At 35.3% G+C, this 21,029-nt stretch overlaps 1 protein-coding gene and 1 non-coding gene across 10 annotated transcripts in view; both read right to left on the bottom strand.

Annotated features, from left to right (window-relative positions):
* The window catches only part of SENP6 (SUMO specific peptidase 6), a 133,059-nt gene that overhangs the window by 56,944 nt on the left and 55,086 nt on the right, over positions 1-21,029 (bottom strand). For 8 of the 9 annotated variants that reach the window (XM_043439585.1, XM_043439587.1, XM_043439588.1 and 5 more), the window contains one exon: positions 11,359-11,429. The exons of the other annotated variant lie outside the window; for it this stretch is intronic. In XM_043439585.1, coding sequence (XP_043295520.1) covers positions 11,359-11,429 — 71 coding nt within the window. The remainder of the gene's footprint in view (positions 1-11,358; positions 11,430-21,029) is intronic. 9 annotated transcript variants of the gene reach the window in all.
* On the bottom strand, positions 15,531-15,635 carry LOC122422984. Its single transcript, XR_006264065.1, has one exon. It is a non-coding gene; the product is annotated as a U6 spliceosomal RNA (small nuclear RNA).

Below are 21,029 nucleotides of genomic sequence, written 5' to 3'. Positions count from 1 at the left end.
ATATTATAGAAAACATCAATTTTTGCCTAACTAAAAACCTTGCAATATTTTGATTCTACTTGTTTGACTTAATATGAAAAGAATGCTAGATTTATAATTTTAAAAAAACCACGTATGCAACAAGAAACAAAGGTGTACTGTATAGCACAGGTAACTACAGTCAGTATCTTGTAAAAATCTATAATGGAAAATAATCTCAAAAATAATATATATGTATATGTATAACTGAATCACCTTGCTTTGCACCTGAAACATTTTAAGTCAACTGTACTTTAATAAAATATATATATTATGGGTAAGAGTAAATAAATAACTTACATTAAGGCAAATTTAAAAAAAAATACATGCACTCCAATGTTCACAGCAACACTATTTAGAATAGTCAAGACACAGAAGCCAGCTAAATGTCCATCAACAGATGAAAGTGTAACATACAGACAGAGGAATACTACCCCACGATAAGAAAAGAATGAAACAATGCCATCTGCAGCAACATGGATGGACCCAGAGGTTATCATACAAATGAAGTCAGACAAATTATCATATGACATCACTTACATCAATATATGTGGAATCTAAAATATGATTCAAATGAACTCAATTAAAAAAAACAAACAGATTCACAGACAGAAAACAAATTTACGATTAACAAAGGAGAAAGGGATGGGACAAATAAATTAGGACTTAGGGATTAGCAGATACAAACTACTGTATATAAAATAGATAAATACCAAGATAAGGCCCTACTGTATAGCACAGAGAACTATATTTAATATCTTGTATTAATAATCTAGTGGGAAAGAATATGAAAAAGAACACATACTATACATGTAACTGTATCATTTTGCTGTATACCAGAAACTAAAATTGTAAATCAACTATACTTCGATAAAAAAATAAAAAGATTAGAGTATTTCCTGGTGGATTTTCTAGCACAATGTCTTTTTAATATACCACCCTATTTCCAGGCATGCAGAAAAGGTAAATATGGAAGCTACTATGAGATAAGTAAAGGCGGTTGGCTCTTTAGAATAAATTTTAAAATCTATGTTTTAAAAAAGAATGTTTATAGTAGCTTTACTCATAAAAAAAAAAAAAAAAAAAAACTAGAAACAACTCAGGTATCCATCATAACGGAATGATAAATAAACTGTTACAGCCCTACAATACTAAAAAGGAACTAATTGCTAATGCACGCAACAACACTGGTGAATGTCAAAAATTCATTCTGAGTGAAAAGAAGACTTACATAAAAGTATACAAGTGTACATACTGTATTCCACCTATATGAAAATGGTTACCTATGATGGGGCAGAGATGAGGAGTAACTGGCAGGAACACGAGGGAACACTGTGAAGAGATGATATCATTTACACTATGTGTTCCCAGGGCCTTGGAGTGTTAAAAAGGTGTGTATACCTGTCAAAATGTATTCAACTGTACACTTATGACTTGTAAATTTCATTATATGTAAATTCTATTTCAAAAGAAAACAAATATATGTTGAACTCTAGTCAAATGTCTGCTGAAGTGTTCAGGAGTAAAACTATACTGGTGTTTGTAATTTTAAATGTACTGGAAAAAGTAGATGAATTTACAAAAAATGATTAGATATACATATACACAATGAAGTAGTGTTCATTACCAAATCTATGTGGTACATGTAAATTCACTTTTAAAAGTCAGTTTTTTGGTATGTTTGAAAATTGTCGTAATAGAAGTTGGAGGTTGGGTGGGGCAAGGATAGCCCCTTATTTTTGTTTGAAAATTTAGCTCTGATATTATTAATATGCTGGAAAATATATACCTCAAGGATAGTTAGGATACAAACAGCTATCTCCATTATGGTTATTTATTTGCTTTTAAGTTATTTTTATCACCTTTTAAAAGAGAAAGACAAATTAGAAAAATGGTTTTCTCCATCATGTCGCTGTTACTATCTATGACCAATTTTCATTATAAAAAAAATTAAAGTCATAGATCATATTCTCATTATAATCTCCAAAAACCACTTTGGGCTATGCTGAACATGTGTGACAAATGGAGAACACAATAGGCAAAGAACACAACAGGCAGACAGGAATAAAAGAAGAAACCCAAAAGCCCACTTAACATATAAAATGCCTGGTCATTAACGAGGAAATGTGAAAAAACAAATACTACTTCCCAATCAGTCTGGCAAAGCTTGAAAGAATGGTAAGGTCTAATACTGCTGAAGAGCATATGAGAAAATAAACAGGCCATGCCTGCTGGGTGCTGATACCCTTTACAGAAAGCATTTGGCAGAACGTATCAAGTCTTTAAAATGTACATAACCTTTGACCTTGTAATTTTATTTCTAGGGACTTGATCTAAGGAAATAACATAAAATACAAAAAATATGCTAAATTATTAATCATAATATATAATATCAAAACATAAAAAACCTAATTATACTATATATAGTGGGTCACTTCACATCTATTAAAAATAACAGACACTTAGCTATAGTCCATTTGGTTCCTTTAATTGTGTCTTTCATTTTGGTTTTCCTCTGGCATTCCAGTATCTCTTAATGAGAGTACAGAAACCGGATAATATCATAACAAAGTCAAGATGCAAGTTACAGAACAATACACACAGTATAAATGCATCAAAAAATAGCTATATATGCATAGAAGTCTGGCAAGTTATCAATATATGTTAATATACTAAAAGAAGATACCTTGACTGATTAAGATGAGGGGATATATTTCTTTGGCAAATGAGTTAAACACTGCTAAGTCAGATGATTTAAGTTAGAATCATAATACGATTACATGAAGAATGTAATTAAATATTTACTCAGAGACAGCATATAATATCTATTAATTACCTGATAAGAATACAAAAACAGAATGGAAAACAAAAAGGAAGCTTAAGAAATCAGAAAAAAAAAAAAAAGAGAGAGATCTTAAGACGTTATTTTTCATGCTTAGAAAAACTGCAAAAGAACACCAAACAAAAAGTCCACAGGATATGTGAAATGTCCAAAAATAATATTACTTAGTTTTTACAAGCTTTAGTTTAACTCTACAGAACTGCTTATCAGTAATTACTAGCCTAGTGCTGATAAATAACTATAATTCATATTAAGTGCCTCTTAAGTGCAAAATAAAGGAGAAAAATAATAAAGGAAGTCATCATAAGTGTTAAGAACTATAAAAAGACAGTGATATCTTTAAAGGAGAAAATTATTCCAGGTGCTATGCCATTAACTACTGATCCTGGGGTTTGAAAATAACATTTAAAAAACTCTCTCCAAGGAAATCCTAAAATAAAATGCAATCTTTATGAAACAATATACACAACATTATTATAGCCCTATCATTCATACTATATCCAAGCACATACGAACCTACCTAACACAAAACTGAACTGACCTAACACAAAAGAGCTGTCAGTTCAGTTCAGTGCAGTCGCTCAGTCGTGTCTGACTCTTTGCAACCCCAAGGACTGTATGTAGTATGTCAGGCTTCCCTGACCATTACCAACTCCTAGAGCTTGCTCAAACTCAAGTCCATCAAGTGGGTGATGCCATCCAACCATCTCATCCTCTGTCGTCCCCTTCTCCTCCCGCCTTCAAACTTTCCCAGCATCAGGGTTTTTTCTAATGAGTCAGTTCTTCACATCAGATGGTCAAAGTATTAGAACTTTAGCTTCAGCATCAGTCCTTCCAATGAATATTCAGGACTGATTTCCTTTAGGATGGACTGGTTGGATCTCCTTGCAGTCCAAGGCAAGCGTCTTCTCTAACACCACAGTTCAAAAGCATCAATTCTTCAGTGCTCAGCTTTCTTTATAGTGAAAAGACCATAGCTTTGACTACATGGACCTTTTTGGCAAAGTGATTGATGTCTCTGCTTTTTAATATACCGTCTAGGTTGATCATAGCTTTTCTTCCAAGGAACAAGAGTCTTTTAATTTGATGGCTGCAGCCACCATCTGCAGTGATTTTGATCCCAAGAAAATAAAATCTGTCACTGTTTCCATTGTTTCCCCATCTATTTGCCATGAAGGCATGGGACTGGATGCCATAATCTTCGTTTAATGAATGTTGAGTTTTAAACAAGCTTTTTCACTCTCCTCTTACACCTTCATCAAGAGGTTCTTTAGTTCCTCTTAGCTTTTCTACCATAGGGGTGGTGTCATCTGCGTATCTGAGGTTATTGATATTTCTCCTGGCAATCTTGATTCCAACTTGTGCTTCATCCAGCTCAGAATTTTGCATGATGTATTCTGCATATAAGTTAAATGAGCAAGGTGATGGTATACAGCCTTGATGTACTCCTTTCCCGATCTGGAACCAGTTCATGGTTCCATGTCTAAATCTAACTGTTGCTTCTTGACCTGCATACAGGTTTCTTGGGAGATAGGTAAGGTGGTCTGATATTCCCATCTCCAAGAATTTTCCACACTTTGTCATGATCCACACAGTCAAAGCTTTAGTCAATGAAGCAGATGTTTTTTTTGGAACTCTCGTGCTTTTTTGATGATCCAACAGATGTTCGCAATTTGATCTCTGGCTCCTCTGCCTTTTCTAAATCCAGCTTGAACATCTGGAAGTTCTTGGTTCATGTACTGTTGAAGGTTCACTTTGAGAATTTTGAGCATTACTTTGCTAGTGTGTGAGATGAGTGCAACTGTGTGGTAGTTTGAACATTATTTTGGCATTGCCTTTCTTTGGGATTGGAATGAAAACTTACCTTTTCCAGTCCTGTGGGCACTGCTGAGTTTTCCAAATTTGCTGACATATTGAGTGTAGCACTTTTACAGCACTGTCTCTAAGGATTTGAAATAGCTCAACTGGAATTCCATCACCTCCACTAGCTTTGTTCGTAATGATGCTTCCTAAGGCCCACTTGACTTCACATTCCAGAATGTCTGGCTCTAGGTGAGTGATCACACCATCGTGATTATCTGGGTTGTGAAGACCTTTTTTGTATAGGTCCTCTGTGTATTCTTGCCACCTCTTCTTAATACCTTCTGCTTCTACTAGGTCCATATCATGTCTGTCTTTTATTGTGCCCATCTTTGCATGAAATGCTCCCTTGATATCTCGCATTTTCTTGAAGAGATCTCTAGTCTTTCCCATTCTATTGTCTTCCTCTATTTCTTTGCCTTGATCACTGAGGAAGGTTTATCTCTCCTTGCTATTCTTTGGAACTCTGCATTCAAATGGATGTATCTTTCCTTTTCTCCTTTGCTTTTTGCTTCTCTTCTTTTCTCAGCTATTTGTATTGCATCCACAGACAACCATTTTGCCTTTTTTCATTTCTTTTTCTTGGGGATGTTTTTGATCACAGCCTCCTGTACAATGTTATGAACCTCCATCCATAGTTCTTCAGGCACTCTGTCTCTCAGATCTAATCCCTTGAATCTCCTTGACACTTCCACTGTATAAATCATAAGGAATTAGATTTAGGTCATACCTGAGTGGCCTAGCGGTTTTCCCTACTTTCTTTAAGTCTGAATTTGGCAATAAGGAGTTCATGATGTGAACCAGTCAGCTCCCAGTCTTGTTTTTGCTGACTGTATAGAGCTTCTCCATCTTCAGTTGCGAAGAATATAATCAGTCTGATTTTGGTGCTGACCATCTGGTGATGTTCCTGTGTACAGCTGTCTCCTGTGTTGTTGGAAGAGGTTACTTGCTATGACCAAAGAGGGTATCTGCTTGGCAAAACTGTTAGCCTTTGCCCTGCTTCACTTTGTACCCCAAAGCTAAACTTGCCTGTTACTCCAGGTATCTCTTGACTTCTTACTTTTGCATTCCAGTCCCCGATGATGAAATGGAAATCTTTTTTGGATGTTAGTTCTAGAAGGTCGTGTAAGTCTTCATAGAACTGTTCGATTTCAGTTTCCTCATCAGTAGTGGTTGGGGCATAGGCTTAGATTATGTGCTATTGAATGGTGTACCTTGGAAATGAACAGAGATCATTCTCTTGTTTTTGAGACTGCATCCAAGTATTGCATTTCAGACTCTTTTGTTGACTATGAAGGCTATTCTATTTCTTCTAAGGGATTCTTGCCCACAGTAGTAGATGTAATGGTCATCTGAATTACTTGCCCATTCCGGTCCATTTTAGTTCACTGATTCCTAAAATGTCGATGTTCACTTTTGCCATTTCCTGTTTGATCACTTCCAATTTACCCTGATACATGAACCTAACATTCCAGGTTCCTATGTAATATTGTTCTTTACAGCATTGGACTTTACCTCCATCATCAGTCACATCCAAAACTGGGTGTTGTTTTCGCTTTGGCTCAGCCTCTTCATTCTTTCCTGAGCTATTCCTCCACTCTTCTCCAGTAGCATACTGGGCACCTATCAATCTGGGAAGTTCATCTTTCAGTGTCATATCCGTTTGCCTTTTCATACTGTTCACGGGGTTCTCAAGGCAAGAATACTGAAGTGGTTTGCCATTCTCTTCTCCAGTAGACCACATTCTGTCACAAGTCTCCACCGTGACCTGTCTGTCTTGGGTGGCCCTATATGGGATGGCTCATAGTTTCACTGAGTTAGACAAGGCTGTGATCCATGTGATCAGTTTGGTTTGTTTTCTGTGACTGTGGTTTTCATTCTGTCTGCCCTCTAATGGATACGGATAAGAGGCTTGCGGAAACACTCTGATGGGAGGGACTGGCTGTGGTGGAATCTGGGTCTTGTTCTGATGGTCAGGCCATGCTTAGTAAATCTTTAATCCAATTTTCTGTTTATGGGTGAGGTTTCCTTCCATATATTTTGGCCTGAGGCCAAACTATGTTCTAAAGGACTTATGCCAGCAGTCTGTCAGTCAGTTCAGTCGCTCAGTCATATCCGACTCATTGTGACCCCATGAACCACAGCATGGCTGGCCTTCCTGTCCATCACCAACTCCCAGAGTCTACCCAAACCCATGTCCATCGAACTGCTGATGCCATCCAGCCATCTCATCCTCTGTCGTTCCCTTCTCCTCCTGCCCCCAATCCCTCCCAGCATCAGGGTCTTTTCCAATGACTCAGCTCTTCGCGTCAAGTGGACAAAGTATTGGAGTTTCAGCTTCAATATCAGTCCTTCCAATGAATATTCAGGACTGATTTCCTTTAGGATGGACTGGTTGGATCTCCTTGCAGTCCAAGGGACTCTCAAGAGTCTTCTCCAACAACACAGTTCAAGAGCATCAATTCTTCAGCGCTCAGCTTTCTTCACCGTCCAACTCTCCTATCCATACATGACCACGGGAAAAACCATAGCCTTGACTAGATGGACGTTTGTTGACAAAGTAATGTCTCTGCTTTTCAATATGCTGTCTAGGTTAGTCATGATTTTCCTTCCAAGGAGTAAGCGTCTTTTAATTTCACGGCTGCAATCACCACCTGCAGTGATTTTGGAGCCCAGAAAAATAAAGTCAGCCACTATTTCCATTGTTTCCACATCTATTTGCCATGAAGTGATGGGACCAGATGCCATGATCTTAGTTTTGAATGTTAAGCTTTAAGCCAACGTTTTCACTCTCCTCTTTCACCTCCACCTAGAGGCTCTTTAGTTCTTCACTTTCCACCATAAGGGTGGTGTCATTTGCGTATCTGAGGTTATTGATATTTCTCCCAGCAATCTTGATTCCAGTTTGTGTTTCCTCCAGCCCAGCGTTTCTCATGATGTACTCTGCATGTAAGTTAAATAAGCAGGGTGACAATATACAGCCTTGACGTACTCCTTTTCCTATTTGGAACCAGTCTGTTGTTCCATGTCCAGTTCTAACTGTTGCTTCCTGACCTGCATACAGGTTTCTCAAGAGGTAGGTCAGGTGGTCTGGTATTCCCATCTCTTTCAGAATTTTCCATAGTTTATTGTGATCCACATAGTCAAAGGCTTTGGCATAGTCAATAAAGCAGAAATAGATGTTTTTCTGAAACTCTTGCTTTTTCAGTGATCCAGCGGATGTTGGCAATTTAACCTCTGGTTCTGCCTTTTCTAAAACTAGCTTGAACATGTGGAAGTTCACGGTTCACATATGCCAGCACACCAGGACTCATGTAGCCCCCAGGACTGTTGCATTCAGTGCCCCTGACTCTGCAGCAGGCCTCTGTTGACCCAGACCTCAGCCGGAGACTCCTGGACACTCACAGGGAAGTCTGGCTCAGTCTCTCATGGGGTCACTACAGTAAAGAGTCTGCCTGTAATGCACAAGTCCAGGGTTGATCCCTGGGTCGGGAAGATCCCTTGGAGAAGGGAATAGCTACCCACTCCATTATTCTTGCCTGGCGAATTCCATTAACAGAGGAGCCTGGAGGTCTACAGTCCATGGGGCTGCAAAAAGTTGGACATGACTGAGCAACTGCAACTAACACTGTCATTTTTTTACCAGCTAAACAGACCTATATCCCTTTCCCAAAGCTTACATGTTTCATGTGGACAGGTAATATTTATACATATATATATATTTACACACTTTGAGTCCACAGGCATAAACTGAATAATAAAGCAGAAAGTACAGCTCTTCCCTATTAAAAAAATTTCAATTAACACATGTAAAAGAAATAAAATAGAACACTACCATTAATAAACACTGAGTAATAATTGTTGCCAGCAAGAGCCACCAAAAGATGCTAGTATCAGTGGACACAAATTGAGGAAAAAGAGGGTATCTGCATAGTGTCAAGAGTCCCAAGTTATTAATAAGGAGGGGAAAATAGCTGTATGGTAGAATAACCCACCAGAAACTACCTAACTAGGAGATCATGTTTAACAGTAGTTAAGACAAACCAACATCATACAACCTTTCATATAATGTGTAGAAAAAGACACAACCTAACTTTCATGAAAGTCTTGGCAAAAATGAACAGCCTCAATCTAATCATACGATGCAAAGAGGTGACTCATTGGAAAAGACCCTAATGCTGGCAAAGACGGAAGGCAGAAACAGTAGGGGCCATTAAAGGATGAGATGGTTGAATGGCATCACCAACTCAATGGACATGAGTTTGAGCAAACTCCAGGAGATGGTGAAGGACAGGGAAGCCTGGAACACTGCAGTCCATGAGGTTGCAGAGTCAGACATGACTGAGCAACTTAACAACAAATCATAAAATAACATCATTCAAACTTTCAAACAGAAAGACATTCTACTAGTATTCTTCAAATTAATCAAGGAAACTTAGGAGATGTAACAATTGTAAGATCTCAAACTGGCTCTTGGAACAGAAAAAAGTTATCAGTGAAAAATTGGTGAAATGAGACCAATGTCTGTTTGCTTGGTTTTTTTGCTTGCTTAGTTTAAAATGTTATACCAGTGCCAATATCTTTGTTTGTAAATGTACTATGACTGTAACATGCATTAAGGGCAGCTCAGTAAAGGGTAAATGAGTTCTATTTTTATAACTTTTCAGTACTCACTTAAAATGATTTCAAAATAAAAAAGTTTTTTAAAAAAGGTTATTCTTATCTATTTAATGAATGTCACTGAATAACAAAAAAGTTTTTTTAAATTTCTTTACTTTTGGCTACACTGGGTCTTCATTGCTGCACAGGCTTTCTCTAGTTTCGAGAGTGGGAGGTGGGGGCGGGGGGGCGCTGCTCTCCAGCTCTGGTGCCTGGGCTTAGCATCATGCTGGCTTCTCTTATTGCAAAGCACAGCCTCTATCTACACAGCTGGGCTCAGTAGCTGTAGCTCACAGGCTTAGTTGCCCCGTGGCATATGGAATCCTTCCAAACCAGGGACCTAACCAGTGTCCCCTGCACTGGCAGGCGAATTCTTAACCACTGGACCAGCAGGGAAGTGTTTGAATAAACAAAAAATTTTTGTAAAATGTCTGGGGCTCACTGATATCTAAAACCATATAATAGGCCAAATCACTTAACTTACTGAAATGTATCTGGGTAAAGGGAATGATAACCGTACCTATTGTGTAGTTCTTCCCTGAGGATCAGAAATAAGTTTCTTTTTGATCTAGGGAGAAAATAGTAAAGCACAGTGGTTAAGAGAACGTGTGGTCTTTATCATCATATAGACCTGGATTCCAGTACTAGTCTGTGTCCTTGAGCAAGTTATATAATCCCTGCGAACCTCAATTTCCTCCTCTGTACAAAATGGAAGTAAAGCTGGACTTAGCTTATTGAGATCCTGGGTAGGGAGCTAGGATAAAGGCAAATAATCAATGTCAAGCATCTGACTCAGCTCAAGTGCAGGTTAAGAGTTCAGTAAAGGTTTAAGGTATGAATGTTCAAGAGGCTAGTCATTACTACCATATTTAATAAACCTAGTGAGCATAACTATGCATGACAAAGTATACTAATTCACATTCACAACAACCGCAAAATTATTAAGAAAGAAGCTATGTTTCGAATATTCTCTTTATAAAATATGTTCTATATATACACAGAAGATTTTCATCCAAAGTATAGAAAAATATAGGTGCTTAAAAAAAAAAAAAAGAAACTGTTGGTAACCAGGAAAACTCAGCTGCTTAAAATCATTCTATTTTGGATAGTAAGAGCCACTACTGCTATTTAACACAAGGCCTATGGGATTAAGAGATACAAACTACTACACATAAAATAGATAAGCAACAAAAATTTAATCCATAGAACAGGAATTACAGCCATTATCCTGTAACAACTTAATGGAGAATAACCTGTAAAAATACTGAATCACAATGCTGTACACCTAAAACTAATATAATACTGTAAATCAACTTATACTTCAATTTTTTTTTAAAAAGCCAAAAAATAAAACAAGCAAAGGCCTGGGGAAAATAAGATGGACACACAGATTGAAAATCTCTATTCTAAATAATGAACATCAATTTGATGGTAGAAACAGCTTTCATAAATGTTAATTTCTCTTATTAGTAATTTTTTAAAAATTATTTTGATGTAAATTAAATTTCTACTTACAGTAATATTCCAACATCTACTATTAACACAGTTTTATCAGGTATGGTCTCTTTTTAATTCAGTGATTTTTTTGACTAGAATAGTTTTGATCCTAAAATTTAGAATATATTAGGCAACCACTGAATTAACACTGTTGTACTATGTTAAGATTATAACATAGTACAACAAAACATAAGTCTGAAGCTATAACCCACCCAGAGTTAATAAATGGATCATGAATTTAACAACAATGCCAATATAATCAAAAAGATTTCCAACTATCATCACCTGAATGTGTACTCTCTGAATCATTCTCCAATGATTTCAGATGAGAAATAAATTCTCAACTCAGTTATTAAAAATGGGTCTATATAATTCTAGTATAACTGAGAATATTCTAAAGCCAGTGCTACATCCCTAATCTACCTTTCAGACAACAAGTCAAAACCCTTCACCGGTGTTAACAAATAAAACTGCACACTTACCAACACCTTGGGGCCGACTTAACCTTACAGGGTTACTTTCAAATTTTTGGACATGAGGTGGGTATTCTTTCCTAAAAAGGAAATTCATATAGTTTTATTCTAAAAGAAAAAAAAATTTTTTAAATGAAAAAGTAGAGGGAATACTTACAATATGTTTATCAAAAGCAAATCATAGCTTCTTTGTTACATAAAAAGTGGTACTATAAAATAACACTATATTATGCAAACATACTAAACCTTAATGCACTACAAGATCCCTAAGGGCAGTGATTATATTTTATTTAAACTGTTAATCTACGCCAGCCAACAGTGGGCAGTCTTTCAAATAAACATTTAATAAATGAGTCTAAATATTTATCCTTTCAAAGTAGTCACTTTGGGAAGAGATATATATATATCCCCCCCAATGCACAAAATTTTAGAATTTTTCATTTGGAACGATTTTCATAATCCATTTATAAAAACTTAAAAAAAAAGAGAAAGGCTTGTAATATTTCATTGTCACATGCAGTTCTGAAATAAAACAAATTACTCAGCTTAGAATAAATATCTGCTCAATTTTGTTGTAAATGTTTCTAGCTGCTTAAAAATCAATGAATAAAGGAAATAACGAGTGAATAAGATCTTGTTCTTCAGGGTAATTACAAAAGCAGTAAAAAAAAAAAAAGAAGCTATATACAAAACCAGAAATCATGAAACAAGTATTCATACTTGTGTAGCACTTGTGTATGAATACTTGTGACTATACAATGGGGCTATAATTATATTAATACTTTAAAAGTATATTACATTGTCAGCCTTCATACACAACCAATTTTCAGAATTCTGAACAGGAATCCTTAGTTAACAAGGATCCTAAAATGTCAGAGAAGTCCAAATATACACCAGTTTGGGAGAAAAGCAAAAAACCTATAGCTAAATTGTGGGATAAAGCCATTAAAGAAGGAGATTTGCAACAGACGAGGGAGCTACAAATAGCTACTTCCCCATCCAAATGAAAGGCTCCAAAAACATTTTCATATTATTTAACAGGGGAATTAAAAGAGGTTATTCCGTTCTTTATAAATCCATTTGCACAAGTGATCAAACCTATCCCAAAGCAATACAATTAATTAAGCAAAAACTAAACAAAAATCCTAAAGGAATTTTCCAAGGATTTCATATTTTTATATTGCAAAAGTCAAAGCACCTGAACTGAAAGCAAACTATGAAAATGACAAGAACATAATATGAGCAGTGACAGGAGTGCACTTTTGAAGCGGCTAGCAAACAGTGAGCATAATGTGCCAGGTACTGTTCTAAGTGCTTTGCATCTATTAATCACTTTGGCCTTCACGGTAGCTTTATAAAGTATATGCTATTATTAGCACTTTACAGATGAGGAAACTGAGGCACAATGAGGCTAATTAACTTGCCCATGGTCACAGAACCACTAAACAGCAACACCAGAATCTGAATCCTCACAAACTGCATCAGTATTGGTAAGTAATGGTATTTTCATTATTATTGTTGAACAGCATGTGGTCCAACTGGGTCATTCCCACACTGTCAAAATTTTGTGAGGATACAAATTGTGAAGATGAGAATTTGCCTCAGAGACAGCAGTACCAGTGCTATGAAAAGTAAGGCTTTCAGCTCCTAAGTACATTAAGCTTTAAATAAAGTATATGTTTTTATATTCTACACATGTTCACACTAAAAATGATATAATATAGTCTTATCCATATACTATCAATTTTCAATCTGTTATAACTCAACACTGGAAAAATAAAAATATCAACTATAAAATACAACCGAGGCAATAAATTTGAAGCAAAATATGATACAACTACAGTAAACTCCAAAACTTCTATGTATTAGAACAGTGGACAACAGAAACAGTAGATATTCTTAAATACTAAGGATTATCAACAAGCAAAATGATTTGACAGAGTGGCCACAAAATCTGGAGATACAGATAATTTGGATTTTTGTCTATTTAAACCTGCTTTACTTATTCTGGGGTATGCTATAAACACAAGTTCATTCAGTAATAACTGGCATACATCCTCTAAGACAACGTATCACAGATATACAGAGATTACTAATTCACTCAGCTCTCTGCTATTTGACAGAGTGCATGGAACCATTCATTGCTGATGAGGAACAAACACCACAATGAATATATGTGTCATACAATGTCCATGACCATCATGTATTGTCATGTTAAAAATTATGTACATGTGCCAACATTTCCAAACCTTAAGGCCACTCTGTATCTGATATTTACTATATTTATCCCTATACAGAGCAAATTTTGTTTTAAAAAATGTATTATAATAAGCAAATTACTAAAGTAAAAAGCATACCTTAATTTTAATACAAGAATACAAGAATTTAACAATAAAAGTATTTGCTTAATAAGAGAATTAAAAGAAGTTTATAGATATAATCTTGTGTTAACTTTTGTTAGGTAATCAAATATAAACTTTTATGTTAATTTCTCAGTCTGAAGGTTCCAACACTCTACAGACATTAAAAATTTCAAACTTCAAACTAGTATGATGCTTAAGGCTAAGATTTAATTTCCCAGCGGATTTTCTTTCCTACCTTAAACCAAGCAGAAGCAGAGAAGTGTCCCTACCAAGGTGGGAGCATTTTTTCTTTTTTTTTTGCTTCTGAGAGTATGTGTTTTGTATAGAAGTTTTAGAGAACCTCATTTTATGGATCATGGATCCAATATTTTACAAGCTGCATAAAACTAGATACCTTTTTCCCCCTTCTGTGCAAGACTGTTTAAATAACATCAGAATGTTCTGTTTATTAAAGGTTAGATAGACTTCAGCTTTGGAAGTCTTTTTAAAAAAAAATAAATAAAATGTAGAACAAATTTAGATTTACTGAAAGTTGAAAAGATAGTTAAGAATTCTCTTATAGCCCTTACCCAGTTTTTCCTAATGTTAACACCTTCATTACCCTCATATCTATGTCAAAAAACCAAAAAAATGAACATTTGTACATGGCTATTAACTAAATACCAGACTTTGTTCGAATTTTACCAGCTCTACCACTTCCCACTAATATCCTCTTTGTTCTAGAATACAATCTAGGAGTCACTGTTTTCAGTGATCCTGTCTCCCTAGTTGTGCGTGCGTGTGTGTGTGTAGCTCAGTCATGTTTGACTCTTTGCAACCCCATGTACTGTAGCCTGCCAGGCTCCTCTGTCCGTGAACTCTCCAGGCAAGGATACTGGAGTAGGTTGCCATTTCCTCCTCCAGGGGATCTTCCCGACTCAGGGACTGAATCGGGGTCTTCCGTACTGCAGGCAGATTCTTTCCTGTGTGAGCCACTACGGAAGCAACTTCTTTGTTTCTCAGACTTAAATTGTTTTTCATGACCCTGGCACTTCAGAAGAGACTGGTTAGTTATTACAGAATACCCCTCAACGTGTGTCTGGTGTTTCACTCATGACTAGACCGAGCTTGTAGGTTTGGTGGATGTCTCATCACATCGTATCAGGGGTTACATGGTATCAATGATTTATAACACCAGTAAGGTTAACCGTGATCATCTGGCTAAGGTAATGCCTGCCAGGTTTCTCTACTCCAAAGTTACTTATTTTCCCTTTTCAATGTTCTATTTGGAAGCAAATTCAATTAGTCCAGCCCACAAGATAGGCAAGGGTACTTAAACTCTGAGACTTCCCTTGTGTCTCAGTGGTAAAGAATCCACAATGCAGGAGACACAGGTTTGATCCTGGGTCAGACCCCCTGAAGAAGGAATTAGCAACCCAGTCCAATATTCTTATCTGGAAAATCTGGTAGACAAAGAAGCCTGGTGGGCTATAGTCCATGGGGTCTCAAAAGAGTTGGACACAACCTAGCAACTAAACAACTCTACTTCTTCCTGAAGAGGGGAGTGTCTACACGTATTATTTATTTGGAATTCTTCTGTAGCAAACAGCTGCCAATTTCACCCAATTCATTTTATGCAGCTTACAAAAATTTTACGTTAGTTCAGTAAGTAAATCACTTATTCAATCATTTATACCAGTATCACCAATGGATATTTATATTTTAGGTTATAATCCAATTGTTTATGTTCTGGCCCTTGGGAGCTCTTTCAGTTGGCTCTTGTGTTCCTTTCCTGTGACCTCACCTTTTAAATTCTGATAAAATATACATAAAATTTACAGAAATATGGAATGCTTCACCAATCTGCATGTCATCCTTGTACAAGGGCCATGAAAATCTCTGTACTGTTCCAATTTTAGTGTTATGTGTTGTTGAAGTAAGTACCTTTTGGTTTTTTGAATTGGATTCTGATACTACAAGATACTCTAAGATTATTTTTTGTTTTCCCTAACCCATCCCTAGAATCAGCCATTTCTCCACGTTCCTTTTATTACAATATTAGAAACCAGGATCTGAGTGCTGGTTTATTTTTAGTTGGTTTTAATAAACTCACTTTATAAACCATTCCACTGCTGTAACTGATCGCAAAGGGTGTAAACTTCTGTAACAAAAATTAAATGCCTATTTTCCATTAAAATCCATTATTCCAAACTTATGTTTAAACTTAAAATTTCTGAAGATTTATTAAAATTTCCCAAAGTGGTACTCTAACCAAAAGCTTGTTTGCATTTTAAATTTTAGGGGAGCTTTCTGCACTTCTCAGACTATGTCCATTATGAAATGCACCCCTTTATCCTATTTACTGCTTCTAATCCTTAATTTGGTCTCATTTGTTGCTAAAATTCTACTCAAGCTTTCCTTTTGTTCGCGTCTTTTTTAACTTATTTTTAATTGGAGGATAATTGTTTTATAATAATCTGTTGGCTTCTGCCATATTGTTTGCATCTCTTTTGACTCTAGGTGTCAAGAGACCCTTTACTTCCAAACCATTATTTTAGAAGGAGCTGATTCTTATAAATAGTATGATATAGCTGAGTTTAATACAACAAATTTGTCTTTTAATAAATAAATATATTCAACCTGATCACAATTATTAAATTGCAGCTGATAAACTTCATGTTTTCCTTTCAGCTTACCTTATGAGTTAGTAGTTCTTTATATTTGTTTCATTCATTCCTCTTTTTTCTATTTTTACTGACTTACACAATTACTTTTCTTTCTTTTTAAATTTATTTATTTGGCTGCGATGTGTCTTAGCCGAGGCATGTGGGATCTAGTTCCCTGACCAGGGATCAAACCCAGGCCCCCCGCACTGGGATTGTGGAGTCTTGGGTCACTGGCTCACCAGGGAAGTCCCCACAATAACTTTTCACTTATTTTTTTTCTCCTCTGGTTAATTTAACAAATACAATAGTTACCTTCCCTGTCTCAACTCTTATTTCAATTGCATACTATGTTCATTAACATGTTATCAAGATTCCAACTATTTCCTCAAGCAAGATATTCTACATATCCCAAAGACATAAAGATCTTTAAAATCCTTTCACTTCCCCATCCTATCCCATTCAATCTCTCTCCCAAGAAAAGCCATAAGATTCCTTTTACCTATGTCTTTCTACCTAATTCCTAGACTTTGCTGAGCTCTTAATAGTTTTGAACAAAGATTATTACTGATATTCTATTTGGTAAGTGAAACAAGCTTAGCCTCAATTAAACACCACATAAATCATACATAAAAGACTATTTTTAAAAAAATCTCAGATATTTATCAGGTAGTAAGTAACATTTCTCTACCTGAAATGCACTGAAAGTTTTCAGTGAGTGCACCAATGTAAAACTCAAACTCTTGAGATCATCTTACAAAGCCTTTTATGATCTAGGGGTTCTAGCTGACCTTACTAAACCAATCCTCGTAACATTTCCCCCTTTGCTCCCCAAGTTCCAGCCACAGTGGTCCTTCTTTCTGTTCTCTGAACATACCAAACTCATGCCAGCATTAATATCTTAGCACCACCTCTTTCCTATCTGAAGAAGCCGTCTCTATGATCACTGTATCTGAGTTTACATTCAGTTCTTGGTTACATGTTAGCTTTGTAGCTGAGTTTCTCTGAACATCTAAAGAAACCATATTGTCACATTATATCACATCATCCAACTGTATTTTTTTTTCAAGTGTACTTTTAAATACAGAACTTATTATTAGGTGCTTTACTTATTCATTATCAGTTTTTGCCCATCAAAATGTAAACTACAGGAGAACAGAGGTCTTGCCTGCTTTGTTATCACTATATTCTTATGCCTAGAACATAGCAGCCACTTGATAAATAGTTGGAAGGAATAAATGTATATAACTAAAAGGCAGTATGTAATTGGAAGTGTATTTATCAGGTCAAACAATTATCTAAATATTGCAGTACAAGGACGACAATGTCAAAACTGAACCACTGGCTACCATGCAGCCACCACAAAGGAATTCAAAATATTAGCCTATGTGAAAATAATATAATTCAGGCATGGTAAACTAAACTTTTATTGATTAAACAGGCTGGCTGGAAGTTGAACACACCTGGATTCTCTGGTCTGTTTACTGTCCTACTTCCTTTTCAGACCTTTTCTAATGTTTCCATATTCAACCACTGTTTTCCTCACAGTAAGCTTTATTATGTGTCAAGGCGTATCATTCTTCTCTTCCCTCACTTACTCTTTTTACAAAATTAAGACTTGCTCTTCTCCAATATTTACTCTTCGAAATAAACTTGAGTCAACTGGTCAAATTTCCTAAAGTAACAAAGTCAACAGGATTTCTGACTAAAATTCCATTAAATTTACCTTAAGGAGCAACGCTATCAAATAATCAACCAGGAACCAAATATATACCCCAAATCAGGTTCTTTAGGTATATTTACAAGGGAGCTATACATCATTAATTTTATTATTGAATATTTTTGGTCTTTTCAATATATACTTCAATTGATCAGAGTGAATTAAAAAAACTTTATTATTATTAGTCTTACAATCTAGTATCTTGCTGTACTCTTATTTCTCAGATATCAAGATAGTATTTTATAAGGCTAATATAAATTAGTAACACCTGTCTGCAAAACAATTTGGCAGTACCTATCAAGAGCATTAAAAGTATTTGTAAAGACTCCTTCCCAGAGATTTATCTTAAGAGACGTATTTAGAAATTTATATACAAAGTTGTTCATCAATGTGTCATACACAACAGTGAAACACACCCAGACATGGGCTAATGGGTGAATAAATTATGTATACCTGCAGGACAAGCTAGTATGTGATCATTAAAAATCATTTTTAGAAGCCAAATTCACAATATGCAGCAACACTTTTATTATGACCCCCTGTTAGATATACTTAAAGGACACAGGAAAAAATATTGTAAAAGAAATGTATAAAGATGCTAATGATGTATTTTCTATTTTAAGAACTTCTTAAAAATTATAAAATATTTCATTGTAACAGTTGTCTTTTCAAACATACCCCATATTTAAATAAACATGTCTAGTGTTTCATATTTTTTTACTACATTCTTTTCACGTTTGTACCTTTCTGTTATTTCAAAATTCTGTATAATATGAACATATGATTTATAATAAAATATTTTTAAAACTTTTGAAATTACTATGTGCTCATTTCATAATGGGTCAACAGTCTATTTATGGGGTGGGGGTGGGGGGGGAGTTCTAATACCAAATTAAGTATTCCAGGTTGCTGGTGCCAGCATGTACACTGTATTCACAACCCACTGTCCAAGAGTAACAGAAGAAGTCACTTAAGCCACCAATGTCACTCACAAAGAAAAACGGCAGCAATTTTTTAAAGTTTGAAAGCTCTGGACCTTAAAATCATTGTTTATTATTTATTCCAGCTTGGTTTCAAACCTAAAATATACCTCATTGTGCCCAGTATATCGTTTAACCTTACATAACTCCCTATCTTTCATTTATTAGATAAGCTATCCTCTTATAAAGCAATCATTTAGTTAAGGGATATGTTAAGGGATAAAGATAAAAGATTTTCTATCACTCTTCAAAGGTCAGAAAAAGATGTGACTTTGCTAATGAGAAGGGAGAGGGAAGAGGCTTATGTGAAAAAAAAAGCTCCAGAGTAAAATCTACTGACAGAAAATTTCTCAGCTTAACTCTGACAAAGATAAAATAATTTTAGGTGAGAATCCAAAGGATTAATGGACTAAATTGAACCCAACAGTAACAAAGGTGCTAAATAAAGCACTCCAGTGTATTTATGTATTTTATAAATACCTGCTGCTTTATGCTAGTCCCTGACAGTAATGTTGGTACAAAAGACAAAGAATTTCAGTATCTATTACAGATATTTCAAACTTTACAGAATATATGTCACTTTCAAATAATTATCTCATTTGTTCTTCACAAATCTGCTTCAAAATTGGGCAAATATCATTATTCCCATTTTAGAGTAAGTTATATGCCTACTGGTAATGCTGGTTACTTAATTCTATACCTTTTGATTCCTATTCCACTATTATTCGAACAAGAATATAAGCTCCAAGAGGGTAGGGATTTCTGTTTGCTCCTAGAAGAGTGCCTTGGCACACAGAGTCACTAAAATATTTGCCGAATGTATCAGTGAATAAATTTCCACAACAGAAATATGCCTAAGAAGCCAAATCAGTGGGGAAAAAAATCAGTTTAACCCTCCAAGGCTATTGGGAGAAAGAGAATAATCTAAGCTCTATACTATTCTGATAATATAACAATACCTGCATTTTACCTACTATAACACACAGGAAGCAATGTCTATTTCTATAAAACAACAGTCTGGTTCATATGTGACTGTATAGTTATCTAATGTATATTCTTCAGCAATTTTATTAAAAACATCTTATCAGTGGTCTTCCCTCCAAAATGAGTCACTTATTATGAGTTAAAAATTTTAAAGACATAAAATCTATATCTCACAAGAAATAATAATTTACTCAAAGAGAAATCGAAAAATAAATTTTCTTTTCCAGGAGATAGGTAATACAATATCTGCACAACCCATTCATTTAAAACATATAAGAACTGTGAGGTATTTCAGAATTATAAAATAATATGCCTAAATCTTTTGCTGACAGAATCACCTTTATAGTTCAGAAACTTGTTGTTCATGAAGTAAGATGGAATATATAGCATTCTACAAAATACTCTAAGTTGTCCTCTTTGCTTCCTCTACACCTTTAAACAAAATTATACAGTCAAAGTCACACAATTAAATCAAATTATAGAATGTCCCTTCTTTTGACCGTCACCAATGACACAAAAGTATTGGCTTAATACAAGGGATGTTTACCTGTTTTGGGAGGGGAGAATTCATAAAAGGTTCCTGAGATTCAGGGAAGCAAGAAAAAAAGATACGCACATGCACAAAAATTTTCACATATACACATTGAGGAGAACGCTATTCTTAAGGGCATTTGCTTCAAAACAACTACAATCATTTCACTATTCAAAGAAATGTGTTCTTAAAAACTTGTTTCTATGTTATTTACATTATTCAACATCTCTGCTGAAGGATGATATGTCTGCTAGAATTATTACAAAGGGAACAAATAAGGATCATAAAATTCTGTCACAAATTTTTGGGTCAGAATAGAGTTTTAACTCCAAGCTTAAGGTATTCTTCTCAATTTTTCACCTCACTCTAATAAAATATTAAGCAAAAATATTATCAGTAAACTACAACAAGAAATATTTATATTATGTAACTGAAAATAACTTTACTACTAAGATCCTG

This window comes from Cervus canadensis, chromosome 20 (genome assembly GCF_019320065.1).
Source record: "Cervus canadensis isolate Bull #8, Minnesota chromosome 20, ASM1932006v1, whole genome shotgun sequence".
Taxonomy (NCBI): Eukaryota; Metazoa; Chordata; class Mammalia; order Artiodactyla; family Cervidae; genus Cervus; species Cervus canadensis.
Note: the sequence above shows the minus strand (reverse complement) of the source record. Positions and strands in the feature narration are given on the sequence as shown.